At 33.4% G+C, this 14,855-nt stretch overlaps 1 protein-coding gene across 3 annotated transcripts; it reads left to right on the top strand.

The window, feature by feature from the left end:
- The first annotated feature begins 3,795 nt into the window (after window positions 1-3,795).
- Window positions 3,796-14,103, top strand: LOC105320689 (retinol dehydrogenase 11). 3 transcript variants are annotated; one of them, XM_066068091.1, is made up of 7 exons: window positions 3,796-3,947; window positions 8,430-8,602; window positions 8,894-9,133; window positions 9,582-9,671; window positions 12,036-12,209; window positions 12,607-12,716; window positions 13,318-14,100. In XM_066068091.1, the coding sequence occupies exons 2-7, from the start codon at window positions 8,443-8,445 to the stop codon at window positions 13,501-13,503; spliced, it is 960 nt and encodes a 319-aa protein (XP_065924163.1). In that variant the 5' UTR covers window positions 3,796-3,947; window positions 8,430-8,442; the 3' UTR covers window positions 13,504-14,100. The 3 variants fall into 3 exon arrangements, with proteins under 3 accessions (XP_065924163.1, XP_065924164.1, XP_065924162.1); XM_066068090.1 differs by having other exon boundaries at window positions 3,798-3,947; window positions 12,036-12,212; window positions 13,318-14,089; XM_066068092.1 differs by lacking the exon at window positions 9,582-9,671 and having other exon boundaries at window positions 12,036-12,212; window positions 13,318-14,103.
- Window positions 14,104-14,855: the final 752 nt, after the last annotated feature.

Here is a 14,855-nt window from a genome sequence, read left to right as displayed (position 1 = left end):
CCCATATGATATTGTTGTATATGTACATATAACCCACACTTTTAACAAAAGAAAACTCGCCAAGCTATGGTACAATTATTATAGTAATATCGGGTGTGCACTTGGCTCTAAACAATACGGAGCCAATGCGTTGGTCTTTATATATGCACATTGTACTGCGTGAATTTCTAAAATGACTTTCTATCCCCGACAAAGATTAATTATTCTTCATTTAAAAAAAAATATAGCCCTAATGAATAGATCGACTTTTCATTGTCATATTTTTATTTCACATTCATTCATTTTCCGACTTATAGTATCGATATTTGCTTCTAAGAAATAAACTTATTAACACTATTTCATATGTACAAACCCTATATTGTGCCGAACCCTAAATTGTGCATTGCTTCTGTTTAAACAATTAAAATTAAATTTAAATTGATGAAGGTAATTAGTTTTTAAAATCTTATTTGATACTCTGTATTAATAATATACATGCATGTTTTTTAAAAGTGGCTGAAAAAACATGTACATAGATATGTATGTATTGAACAAAATCAATCAATAAGCAAATAAAAATATTATTTAAGAAATGCATGTCGCGAAGCCTTGAATTGTTATTGTCAAATTCGATTGGCTACCGCTAATCACTCTGTCCACAAAACAAGTTTTCTATCACGTGATTGAATTTCTATAAACCCTTCAAACAGGATACCCCTATTTCATTTAACAGGAGTTTCTCTACTTGTCCGCACACATGGAGAGGAATATTAATATAGAGTCTTTCTGACAAAGCCATTGCCGATGTTGTTTTGTCTCGAGTTAAAAATGAGATTTATTCGAAGAACTAAGTTAGTCGAGTCATCTATCCGTGTTGAGTTTTGGCAATTTTGATCTGGAGGAAGCTCTTACTGTGGAGTATTATGGAAGCGCTAAAAACAACTTTGTTGATGTTGTTTTTTACTCGAGTAAGTGGGCGGAGTCAAAAAAAAAAGTGTGGGGTATACATGTACGTATAACCCACACTTTTAACAATAGAAAACTCGCCAAGCTATGGTACAACTTACATTATTCGATAATTATGAATACCCCTTGGTTCAGACGATGTTCTCAGTTGCTATTATTATATTTCACAGAATAATACTGAAAAATGTAATATTTCTATACTAGTATCCAAATTATGTACTTGTAAGGAGGGATTACAATTAATACATACACTGTTTATTACAGTACATGTATTTTGAAATATACAAGTAATTCCAATTGAAATGAACCTGATAGTTGTCTTTAGTTTCATTTCTTCCCTGGTTAATATTGATGGAACAGGCCGAGGAGCAAGGGGGTTCAGCATTATTCTGTAAAATATAATAATACCAACTGAGAATGTATGAAAAAAATTACCATTATATTATTGATTGACAAACAAGATGTCAGTGAAGACTTTATATGTAACAGTTATTGGTGACTTACTGGCAAGGAGAGGTAATCATGGTCTTCATATAGACTTGACCGTATAGGGATACCACCAACCGATGTTGGGATTACCAGGTTGAGAAGAACCTAATGAAATGAATCACATTATAAAATGAAAAAAAAAATATTTCCAATGATTTCATTCATATCTTAATAAAACCACATATTTTTTCTCAATACAATACATTTCAAGTAAGTAGGGACTTTGGTGGATTAATAAAAAATGATGTAATTGTAGAAGTACTAGTACTTTATGCAACATATATTTATCAACTGTTTGTATTTTGTATGTGCTTAGTTGTACAATGGGCAATGGTCATTAAGTATACCAAAATACTCTAATATCAAATTGATGTGTACGAATTTTGAATGATTTCAATTTTATATACACCAAAACGAATATTCTCATTCACAATACCTAATAAGTGAAGTATAGATTGAAGCTACCCCCCCCCCCCCCCCCCGCTTGGCAGATTATAATTTGATGAAAAAATATTAATTACTTTTACAAAAGCAGTATGATATAATAAAAATATTATATTTTGTTTGGAAAATTCACTTCTAATGAAACGAATCGAGTTCAAATCATAAATAGACACAGTTATAACATTTGTAAACACGACTTATATTACTGTGCAGAGAGAATTGTAACGTTATATATGGTTTGCGTATGTTTCTTGAGTATTAAACATGATTTTGCGGCTAATTTTGTAAGAAAATTATAAACAATAACATGTTAAACACCCCCTTGTAAATCACAGTTATAAACACATGCTATAACGCTTAAATTTGTAAGAATATAGAGTGAGGCATTTGAAAACACCGCTGTAAATCTATTAGGATGATGTTTTTACATTGATTGCTTATATTTTGGATGTTGTCGGTATAGCGCGGTATTGTCTGCATCGCGCTGGCGTATCACAGCACGGACGACAGCCTAAAATGAGCATTCAATGCTTATATTTATATTCATAAGGATGTTTTTTGTATGAAATATATGTGTATCATCGCTGTAAAGGCTTTATATAAACTCTCAGTCAGGGATATGAAACATACATGGAACAGCCTCATTAACATGTTATTTAGTGAAGGAGTAAATATAAGTTAATGATTATTTTTCAAAAGTATCAAATTGGTTATGTAAGGTTGAACGTTTCATTTAATCTTTAAAAAAAAATAAATATGCTCAAAACACGAGGTGACGTTTATATTTGTACTTATGGCGCACGAATTAGCAAAGTGTAATAATAGAAAATTGAACGTCGCAGATTTCCAATACAAACTTATGGTGAAATATACACTTAATGTAAATATGATTGTACATGTATAAAGAAAAGTAGAGGATAAAATTAAAGAATCTGTCATTGTAAAGATTTTATAGCAAGAATTTTTGATAACAATCATTCGTACGAACAATTCAAAAAAAATCATTCAAACGATTTTCTATATCGTGCTAATTAAGGTCTTCCGCTTCCTACTATTATTCTGAAAAATTTCCAGATTTCTTCCAATTTCTTGTTTTCTTCTAGACCCCAACTTTGATCCTAATATCTCGTTCGTTTGTTCACCGATTGTTTTGAAATTTTCAGGTCTGATCAAATGCCGCGCAATGTTGTCGTTTCATATTTTACTTGATAAAAATCCAAATCCGGTTTTGAATTATTCCCCTTTTAGTAAAATTTAACGACTTCTTTTGTCAGGTGGGTTTAGCTTTAACGACTGGCAGAGTCTCAAAGAAAGGCTGGTTTGAAAGCTAATACATTGAACTTGTGCACGACTTATTTCATTCGTTATTTAAATGCAAATAAAAGGAGTGGTATAGGTGTTGAAACAAAGGTTAAAAAAAAATGCAAAAAATTTCACGTATTTTCCGTTTTAGTTTCCTACCTGATAATAGTTATAAAAGTTTTTGGTCTTACCGAGACCCTTCATTCGGTATACAGAAAAAGGGTCTGGCCCCTATAATTAGGAAGTTAGAGGCGTCAAAAGTTTTTTGTTCAATAACTTGTAAAGGAATGAAAAGTTTTAATGCATTGTTGAAGCAAATTTGTAAAGAAATTATTTCCAAATTCTTCAATTTGATGGTTTCGTATTTATAGTCAGTATTTACAGAAACAATTTTTGTCAGTTCGGTCCATTTTTGTGGGTGTGTGCACGTTTAGGAAGTCTTGCAATGCACTAACTGATACATGCAGCGCGTAAAGATGGTTCCATATGAAATTCCTAAATGTTTTTATTAATGAACCTCTTTGACCTTATTTTTGTTGTTTGTTTGAAAACTGTGCCCCTCTCTATATTTAGATGCATTAAGAGACTCAGGTAATCGATCAATAGCAGAGTCGCTAGCTGTATTCAGGCCGTCGCCCAGACGACGGTGCAAGTGCTTGTAGAGCTGGACGTACACATGTTTAACGCTCCACTGTTTTACTGTAACGAAGACATCTGGAATTGTTTCAGTACTGGGGGATGTGTCAATAAAATGGTTCCAATGCATGGTAATTGAACTCTACTTTTCTAAAATACACGGTCGTCATGTAACGCATAATGTATATTACTGACATGAAAAATGGACGCTGGCAATTTAAACGAACACGGGATTGCTTCCGATAGAGCAAAACAAAATACTCATTTACGATGAAGATGATATTATCTTCGTGGAGATGATTTCAAAAAGGAAACTTAATATTCGTATACGATAATATTTGAATCGAAAGCCGCTTATTTTAAGTTACGGTTATTAGGGATATTAATTATGACTTGCCCCGCGTTTTGCGTGTTTTATTATTTTGCAAAACATATACAAACGAAAATATCAAACAACGTTAGCAGCAATTTGTAAATTAATAATTACATACATAATTTTAAAGAGGTAATGAAATAAATTGTGCCTTATAATTGTACTCGCTATCTTCCGTGGAAAAAATTGCATGGAAAAAATGTTGTTCAATGTTCATCAAATACGCTGTAGCCTTAGCAATCCAAAATAATTAAACAAAATGTATATTGATAGATTGACACATTAACAAACATTCAGACACACAATGTGTTTTTTTGCAAATTCTATAAGATGTACGTAGACTCAATGACTGAATTTTTTACCGTTTTCCGTTTGGGGTATTTTGAATCACGTGAGTACGGAATGTGTACATATAGATTAATAGCCATATAGATAAACATTCAAGTGTTGAATTTTTAAAAGATATTGTGTACATGCAAAGCAATGCAATGCAAGGGCTATTAAATTCGTACAATGTATATGGTGAGGATCGGACTGGTACTGGTTCTGCTTGTTCTACAAATAACGAATGTAAGACGAAGTATTGGGGTGTTATTTTTTAAACAAATAAGTATTGTTTTCTTAAAAGCTTGCATTACTAAACAAAGTATTTTATCGGAAGCATTATTAGTTACCTTAGCTGCATATATGTAGCTTTTGGTCTGCAAAATTGACTACCATCCGAAATTTTTTATACAAGGTCTACAGACTTGCAGCTAACATTCCTTTTCAAATTACATTTGAGAATTTGCCGCTGTTCATAAATTCATTAAAAAGACGCGCAGATTCAAGTGGGTAATATGTCGTTTGATATAGGATATATGACGTCTATTTATATTTTTTTTTCATTTCAAGCCTGTGGGTGGAATGAAACAGCTTCACATGTTATATGACATAAAGATAACAATATTCAAGGCCTTTTTGTCATTTTCAAGCAATGATAAAAAGGACTCTCAAAAAAGAAAATAGACGCAAAGTAAACTGCATTCACGGTACGTGTTCACATTGTATGATGTGTCTCAAAAGTTCCTATTTTTGACTCGTCCACTATAACTGCGAAAAAATTAATGAATGAAACATTCTGGCGCGGAGTCTCGTGAATGAAATTTCCATTAGTCCGAATGGATTCTTCCGTGAGGGTCCGGGTAGGTATAAAAACCAATTTAATCGTTCAAAACAACTATATATCAGATCGAATGTTTTAGAACGATTTATAAATCCAAATTACAGTCATTTTTAATCGGTTGACGTGTTAGCATGTGTATTACACCCTATTGATTTAAGAGGAATTAAATCGTCCAGCAGATAGAGAAAGCAAACCTCCCTGGCATTTTAGTTCTTCCTCTTAACTTTCCAGACTGCATGTTATAATTTTTTTTTTTTGATTTTGTTTGTTAATAATAATTCAACATCAATTATTAATTAACAATGTACACTCTAGTACGCTAGTACACAAGTACACACTTGTTGCGATGACACCCCCCCCCCCCGGCCATGATACCTTTTTTTAAAATCAGGACTACACACGTGCTTGCATGTGGCAGAAGACAAGCTGGAACTTAACTGTTAACTATAAGTTACCGATATCATCTCTTTGGATATGTATTTCTCCGTAAGTAAGTACGTGTAGTAGCTGATACATGTAATTGTGAAAACCATTGAGGAATGCATTATCTGCGCATAATAACTGCTTGATACAATATTTCTTTTTTTCAACATGCTTTAAGTCAATGTTAATATGAAAATATATGCTGGACTTCATATCGGAAATTACTCATTTTCTTTATTCCCTTTTTCAATATACAAAACAAACCAACAAACAAAATTGATCCAGATAATCAATTATCAAAAATAAACTCAAATATCATCCTCAACCCACAATATTGCCTTTTCGATATTTGTCATCGTTGTACATATGTGTAACAATCTATTATGTAAGTGCTTGCACGACATAGAACCCCTTGCTGATCAACGTTTTCATTAACGCATATAAAGAAAAAATTTTTTATTTTTTTTTGAATTTCTTTTGATGTAAAAAAAGAAGAAATTAGTTCTCAGTCTCTCTTTATGCTTGTTTGTTAGCGGTTAATCTAAGTTCATTTTTCATATCCTTTTGTAATTTAAAAATGCGATGTAAATCTTTTTTCCATGCAATATGTCGGATAAAGCAATGAAAAGTAGTATCTGGAAACTTCATACCAATTTTATTAGACCATTAAATTGTAAAATGCTAACATTGAAAATTGTGCCCGATTTCTTTCTTTCTTTTTAAGGTAAAACTTTATTGATTAAAAAAAAACCTAATTCTTTGAGACAAAATAGATTGACATAATCAGTATAAGTTAGACAATCTCTAACAGCAGGTCTGTAGCTCTTAGTCTGAAAAAGAATCGGATGGATGACCTGGGACCCAGATCGTCCATCCGAATTTCCTTAAATATTGCCATTCCTTTCGTACGCGGACGCATGTTGGCCGAGTACTCACCGAGACTAAATGGTTCGTATTTTAAGTTTTAAGGTAATATTGGCATTCCAAAATTTTGAAAATGATTTATATAATAAAAATGGTTAAGATTACCGTAAAATTACCTGCATCGGGCTTCCCCATGCGCGGATCTAGAAGGGAAGGGGTAGGGTTCCGGACCCCCCTCCCCCCCCCCGAACATTTCTTTCAATTACATGGACATTATAAAATTACCAAAAATATGCCTTGGACATCCCCTGGCAAACTCAAATAACCGTCAGACCCTCAATCCCCACCCGCGGAAAAATTTTCTGATCCGTGCATGCTCCCTCTCCTTAAAAAAAAGAATTAAAATTCAAAACCCCCTGTAAAATTTTCAGGATCTCCGCATATATACTAAAAGATTCCTTGGCGCTTGCGTTAGATAAAAAATTCGTGTAAAATGTATGGTCTTTTCACCTTCATACCGGGCATACCCACTGTGTAAATATAATCGTCGTCCATATTCTGTCTATATTTAGTCAATTATGATGATTTAATAAGTTTCTCAAAATAATATGCACATGCAAAAAACAACACGCGGCGAATCAAACTATAGACAACTTTTAAAGATCTGTATTTGTTTATATACATGTAGTATAGTACTTTGTTTCTCTTACTAAGTGTTTACACATCTAAAATTAAATATTGTACCATGGTGAGGTATCAATATTTTGCATTACGTCACAAGGTTGACGCAGCTACGACAGAAGACCTAATCGTTGCTTGCAACGAGCTCGTCTCTAGTTCATTGATATCTTTCTTTTCTGATTTTGTACGCACGAGATCTTAAAAACAGCAAGTGATTGAGCTACCAAACTTTGCTTTATCAAAGACCTTATCATGAATTTGCGCAGAATACGTATCAATAATTTTTCTGTCACTTCTGATCGTAATCGGAAGCAAACAAAATGTTACTTTTTACTTTTATAATTTTCGATAAATTTTTTATACTTTTTCAAAAATCTTCAGCACATAATTGTCGAACCCACGGGTAGAAAGTCCGTTACAATGCTCCCAGCTGTTACCGGGTTGAAGGTAGTGTAGCGGGTAGCAGAGTCGAGGGTTCCGACGATGCAAGAAAATGAGTTTAACATTTTATGAGTATATACTGTAAATGTAATATCAGTTCCTTGTAAAAAGTATCTGATTTTCATGTTACAGAGTTCGGGTGGGCTCTCTTTAAAGGGAGAACTGTTCAAAACTTCAATCAACATTCAAATATCTTTTAATCAAAATCTATACGAGTGGTCGTTTAATGAAAGGAAAATATTAATTTTAAAATGTTTTCTTCAGTCAGAGCAAACATTCAAATTCTCAAAAGCAGAAGGTTCTTTACCCCCAGCTGATGACGTTATAGCTTATAATGATAGAGTGAAATATTCGTAAAATATGTTAAACAGAATAATATATTTTCAGACTGATCATATGGAGAAATCACGTACACTTTATTCATGAGCTAAATGCCACGTGACACTGTTCTCATTAATATTAATGTCTTCAAATTGTCTCCCTTACGAATGAAAATTACATACCTTTATTGTATGAAATTTGTGAAATTACCTCAAAACTTTCATTTTTTTGAATGAGAACATGAGTTGAGGCAATGCATAAGATTATCTGTGTATGTTTTTGTCACCACAATCAGTGATTCACACGTCGATTCACTTTGAATGCCTCTCTATCCAACAATTATAGATAATCTAAAAAGATGGGGCTGGTCCTCTCTAGGACTACGGAGACAACTACAGTGTGTGCGAGTCTCGGACTGTACGCCTGTATGTACTTGTATGTTAAGCTTCACAAGGGAAAATGTCACAGCAAGAAAAATCTGGAAGGAAAAACGATCATCGTTACTGGCGCAAACTCAGGTAATCAATAGCTTTGATATTTACATTTGCTACATATTTTTATGAATTTTTTTGTCTTAGTTCCCGCAAATATAAGACTACAGTGAAATACATTTGCCATATGATACAAACCATACAGTTACAATATTTTTTTTTTTAAATTTAGTGATGAACATTGTATAATCCAAGACTCCTCTGACCTCCATCACCGTTTTTATAATATGGCGAACTTGAGAAAGAGGATGATATAGCTGAACCAATAAAAAAGTCAAATTTTGTGCACAATTTAGGACCATATTTTTCATTTTTTAGGCATTGGCTTTGAAACGGCCTTAGATCTCGCCAAAAGAAACGGAAGGGTAATTCTTGCATGTCGAAATTTGGAGAGAGGCGAGGCAGCTAGGAACAAGATTGTCCAGTTGTCAGGGAATACCGATGTTGTATGCAGACGGGTGGACCTTAGTGTAATGTCATCAATTAGAAAGTTTGTTGACGTCATCAAAGAAGAAGAAGGAAATGTTGACATTCTGATCAACAACGCAGGAGTTTTGAGTACGTATAACAGTATTTGTTTTTGATTTATTACAAATGAATGATAATAAATGATATGCAAACAACTTTTTTGCGTGCAAAGGTGTTTCGCACAAAATCGCAGGAGTGTCGTTTCGCGAATATTAATTACGGACTTATTAATTTGAAATGTCTTTCCTGATATATCTATATTACCAAATAATGCTTATTCACTGCAATAAAGTTTAAATAAAGTCGTCAAAAAATAAAAATTGATTTACAGAATGGACGGCTTATATTTTGTATAAAGAAGATGAAGTGGATTAAGTAAACAATATATGGAGTTATCACACAGTACTTTAAGATTTTATTTTTATCATGTTGATACACTGAATAATCAAGTATAAAAAAGTTAACAAAAATTGTTTTTGTAATGTTTAATTGCAATGTTTACCTCCAAATCTTAGTTTTATTTCGTAATTTTGATTAGCCTTTGAGAAGATATTCACGGAAGAGGGACTTGAATTGACTTTCGCAACAAACCATTTTGGCCCATTTCTTCTGACAACTCTACTATTAGGTAGGCTTTGTTCCTTGTATAATCAAAGGAGCATGCGGAGGGTATACAGGGCTTTCCTTACATTGCTGTTTAATACCACTTCGAAAAAAAATTAAGTTATCGAAATTATAAAAAGAGAAATATTCGCTATTTTACGCAAAAAAAAAAAAAATCTACAAAAAGTTTCGTTTCGACTCAAACGTAAAGCAAAATTAAAAAAAAAACAACCCACTGAAAATAAATTCAAAAGCGGGTGAATGATTATGACTATTTAATTATAAGTTAAAAACTATTGCGTCTGGGTACTTAGTTACGATTTTTGTTTACATTGTTTTTTGTGTGTTTATTCTTGTTTTATTTTTTTATTCACTGATCCCCGTTTATTAATTGTACTCTATTTATTAGTCCTACTACACGTCACCGAGTAAAGATTAAATCAAACGTCGATGATACAAGCGGCATTAAGGTCAAGATCTAGTAAATCAAAGATGCCTACATGTTTATGAAATACAAGATATCAATTCTTTTAATGATGCTTCATAACAATATATCTGTTTCATAGGCTGTACCGGGGCTTACATTTTTGGTAGACACAATGAAAACTCATGTTTTAAACAACCATTTTCTATGAAATATAAAGGATAAAAGTAACAAATCTCAGAGTTTTGTTCATTTTTGAATAATGAAATATATCTAGAATGCCTACAGGCCCTCCAAAAACGGTATTTAACAAGCTCTTGACCTCCTCTTTAAAATGATGTCAAATTAAATATACATACCGGGATTACTTTTCCCATGATTAGATATAGAGGGTCAAAATATTGTTATATTTTCTACATAATTTCTTTAAAGCCGTAAAATACGGGAAAAGATTCATCAAATCAATTATGACGTCATAATGGTTCTAGCACCAAATAGACAGTCTGGCCCCGGGGCCATAAAACTTAGACGAGCTCACTTTTGATCTCAGTCTCACTTTAACAAAAGGAATATATAGCAGAAAAGTGAGACCAAGATCAAAAGTGAGCTTGTCTAAGTTTTATGGTCCCGGGGCCTGGAATCATTTACTAGATCTTGACCTTAATGCTTATAGATAACAAATTCTTGATTATATTCTATATCTATATTTTACATTCACACAAATTTTTTTTTATTTCATTTCAGAAAAATGTTTAAAAAGTTGGATATTTTATCAGAGATTCAATTTTAACGTTAACGTCACTGTTAAGAAACAAAGTTCATTTGATATTTTCTACTGTGCGTATTTTTAAATTTTTCGAATGTTCATTTAGAACTAAGCATATTGCACTTGTTTTTCTTAAATTAACCTTCAAAGTTGGCTGAAATATCATTTTTGCAATAAAACTGTCTATTTCTGCATAAATTTTGGCCTTAAAATCCATCAGGATCCATCTACCCCTAGAAAACCACCCAAAAAAAACTAAAAAAAAAATTATAAATCTTATTTGTATAATACTGGTTTGTATTTACGTGGTATACCTGAAGGTTTGAATAGCGCAGATGGTTTCACCGCTGTCACTTACCGCATATCTGAAGGGTTTTTTTGTATACTGATTCGATTCCCCCTGTTGGCATGTATTTTTCTCTTTGAAAAAATAATCCGTTAGTATTGAACTGAAAGCGATCAATTGTAACTATACCTTAGTGTAAGTACCCTTTGTTCAAGGACAAGAATCATTCACTCTGTGTTACTCGAAACAAGTGCCACGAAAAAAAGAATCATGTTGGTCAAAAACTGCTGCGTTTGCCTGTCGAGAACATCCATAGAAAATGGTACAATTGTGGAGGAAGTTCTGCAAAGAATATGCAATTCGTTATTTGCAAAGGACGTGGGCATTGGTGAAATGTTATTCCAAAAATGCAGGAGGAAGGTTTATAGATAAGAAAAAAAAGGGGTGGGTCACTTAAATTTTTTCCGTCCCTTGCCATCCCGGCATCAAGTATGTCCCCTTATACAAAGAATACAGCTGTTAATACGGGAAAAAGTTCAGTTTAATATTACTCATACTGCTCAGACAACAACTGTTAAACTTCTTTTTTTTTTAATCGCTATACAATATGAGAACTAGAACCTAAGAGTTTACTGTGTATGTACTACAATCAAGAAGTGGCACTGAAATCGATATGCTTTTTGTAAAGACAGAAACCAATCTTTATTTTGTGCTGATTTGCTGTTGAACGGTTTCAATATCAAAATTCAACGGTGCGGGTCAATTTTCAACGGACCAGGGTCATTATTCAACACCTTTAAAGGGGTCAATAACCAACGTTGACCCCGGGTCAATTTTCAGCTTAAGTCAAAATTCTTTGTTACACCGGCAGCCTGCCGGTTTACAGAACTTTCACTTTACTGTATTTCTACAGATTTGTTAAAGAGGTCTAGAGGTCGAGTCGTTGACGTGGGCTCCAGCGCCAGCGTGATAGGAAAAGTTGACTGTGATAATCTGAGGGCGGAGAAAGAATTCAGCCAGCTCCAGTACCACAGCTCAAAGACAGCAAACTTACTGTTTACCAAGGAGCTGGCCAGAAGGGAACCAGGCGGTGAATTTTGTTCATTTGTTTAATATCCCTTCTTCCTGCATGTACCCAACCGTTCGGAATGTTAATTACCATTTGATTATTGCACGATGTGAAATCATATTTGTTCGGCTACCGAGAATTGAGATAATGATAATTTTGAGTTTTTTCTACTGTAAATTTTTTTTCATTGCGTACATTTAAGCTTTTTTGATGATCCTTAACATTGGCATGAAGCATTTTAAGCTGCGTTTACAATTTTCGTTATGGAAGCAACTGAATAAGTGCATATGACTACAGTGAGCATAATCAAATTGTTTTATAAATTCAAGCAATTCTAGATACATAAACTGGATGCTTAAGTTATAGAAGAATAATCAATGATGACTGTTTATCTTTATTTGTTTTGATATTGTAGATGTGTTAGTTTGTTATGTACATCCGGGTGTCGTCAGGACAGACGCTTTTCGCAACATGCCACTGCTATTCAAAATCCTTGCCTACACAGTGTTTAGAGTACTGACTAAAGTATGGGCCATACGTCACCAAAAAGTTCTTGATGTTATAAAACCTCTTATCAAGCTTGACTGTATTGCAAACTATTTGATGTTCCATTTCACTTTTTTCGTAGTTTTTGACAATAATGCACGCTTGCTTTCGATTATTTCCTATCAGTTTTGCTGTCTTATATTTGCATTGCGCCGTTTTAATCAAGTTTGTACTTTCTTTTTTTTTTTTTTTGCAACCGCATAAGCAACTTTTTAGTATCCAATATTGCTGAAAGGGTCAATTAAATTGACTACTAAATGAAATAACAAACAGGAACAAACTAAAAACAGACTATGGATTTTTTAAAACATAGATCTATTACAGAAGTTACTTAAAAATCAGTTTGTTCAATTAGTTAATCAATATATCATCTTGTTGCGCTGCCTTTTTATCTTTATCTAATCTCTTTATATCTCTTCTACCGTTCATACACGTAAATAGTCCCCAGGGAACACAATTGTAAGAGAATTTCCCCACAATATGACAGTGCATAACTGTATAATGCGTGGAAAGACAAATCCAAAGTTTTATCTCTATTTGATATAAACTAAGTAGGTTTTTTTTAAATTATTTATTTCAGTCACCGCAAGAGGGCGCCCAGCCTGTCTTGTTTTGTGCCCTGGATGACTCTGTCCAGACGGGGAGCTACTACATGGACTGTGCTCTGTATGATCATACCATGTGGGTCCCAAAATGTGCGTATGACACAGGACTGGCCAAAAAACTGTGGGAAACAACGGAACGAATCCTGAGCGAATGTGGATAACGAAATACTAGACTAAAGTGTTTGCTCATCGCGTAACAATAAATATTCATTATCATCTGATACAGTGTTATTGTTATTTATCTCCGGTGTTACATCTTTCAGATTTTTGTTTTACCAAATCATTGTTAACATTGAATCACTGTTCCGTCTTTGTCCACGTGACGTAATTTACCTCTTCCCTCTTGAACCACTTCGCCCAGTTTATTTCTGTTTAACCAAGTCCTTTTACTTCTGCTGGTTTCACTTGAACGTCTGTCAAATGTTTTAAAGTTTAAATTAAAGCTTTAGGTAGCATTTCAACCTCGTCTACTAATGTAAGTTGTTTATGGGAAATATTGGCACATACATCCTGCGAGTACGTTCAAGTTGTTGACAATGGAAAATCCCTGTGTTTTTTTCCCTTATATTCAGCATCCTCCTTAATATAAAGGGTGTTTCAAAGTACATAAAAATCTTGAGATTTTTTTATACATTTGAATGATTATCGTTTTAATAATGAGATATTTGCAAATATAGAAATATTAAGCAGAATGTGATGCGAATTTTACATTGGAACTTCGATAAAGATTACGTTTTATATCCCCATATAGGTCCTGGCCTTTGAGGCTTGAGTTGCACCTCAGTCCATGTTCTTTGTCTCTCTGTGTCTCTGATGTTGCAAACTGTCTTTGAGCGTCTTGTTTCCCATTCTCTATCTCTCGCTCCAATAATTAATCTTTATATACAAACAAGAGATTGATTCTGTGCAACCAGTATAGGGCGCACGGGGGGGGGGGGGGGGGGGGGGGGGAGAGGATAGTTTATTGTTTTTTACCGACTGCAAATTGAATATTGACTGCAATTACAATTTGTCAATAGGTATGTATTTTTAAAAAGTAGAGTCATTTGATGCTATTATTTTATTCTGCAGTTATATCCTTTTGTAACTTAATTTTGTTATAGCAGTATTTTGACCAAGACTTGTTTACTTTCCATTGTGTTTGACATTAGATACCAGACACTGTATGTTTTATTGTCTGCATGTCTCTTCACTTTGTAATAATTTACTAGTAGCAATACATGTGAACATTTCTCAAACTTTGTCTTTTTTGTATTTTTCAGCAGTAAAATTACAAACAAGTTTTTTTTTTATATTCTAAGCCATTGACAAATATTTCCAAACCTACCATTTGATAAGATACGATATTAAATGATACAGTATTGTTTCACATCATACAACATCATATCAAAAATAATCTATATCGGGGGGGGGGTGTTCGCGAGTTTCTTAAAGCAAACAAAACAGGATGTTATTTTTGCGTATTGAATATTTGGCGATGTGAAAGTGATCCAGAAAGAAGCCAAAATAAGAT

This window comes from Magallana gigas, chromosome 8, assembly GCF_963853765.1.
Source record: "Magallana gigas chromosome 8, xbMagGiga1.1, whole genome shotgun sequence".
NCBI lineage: Eukaryota > Metazoa > Mollusca > Bivalvia > Ostreida > Ostreidae > Magallana > Magallana gigas.
This window is presented reverse-complemented; position numbering and strand designations above follow the sequence as displayed.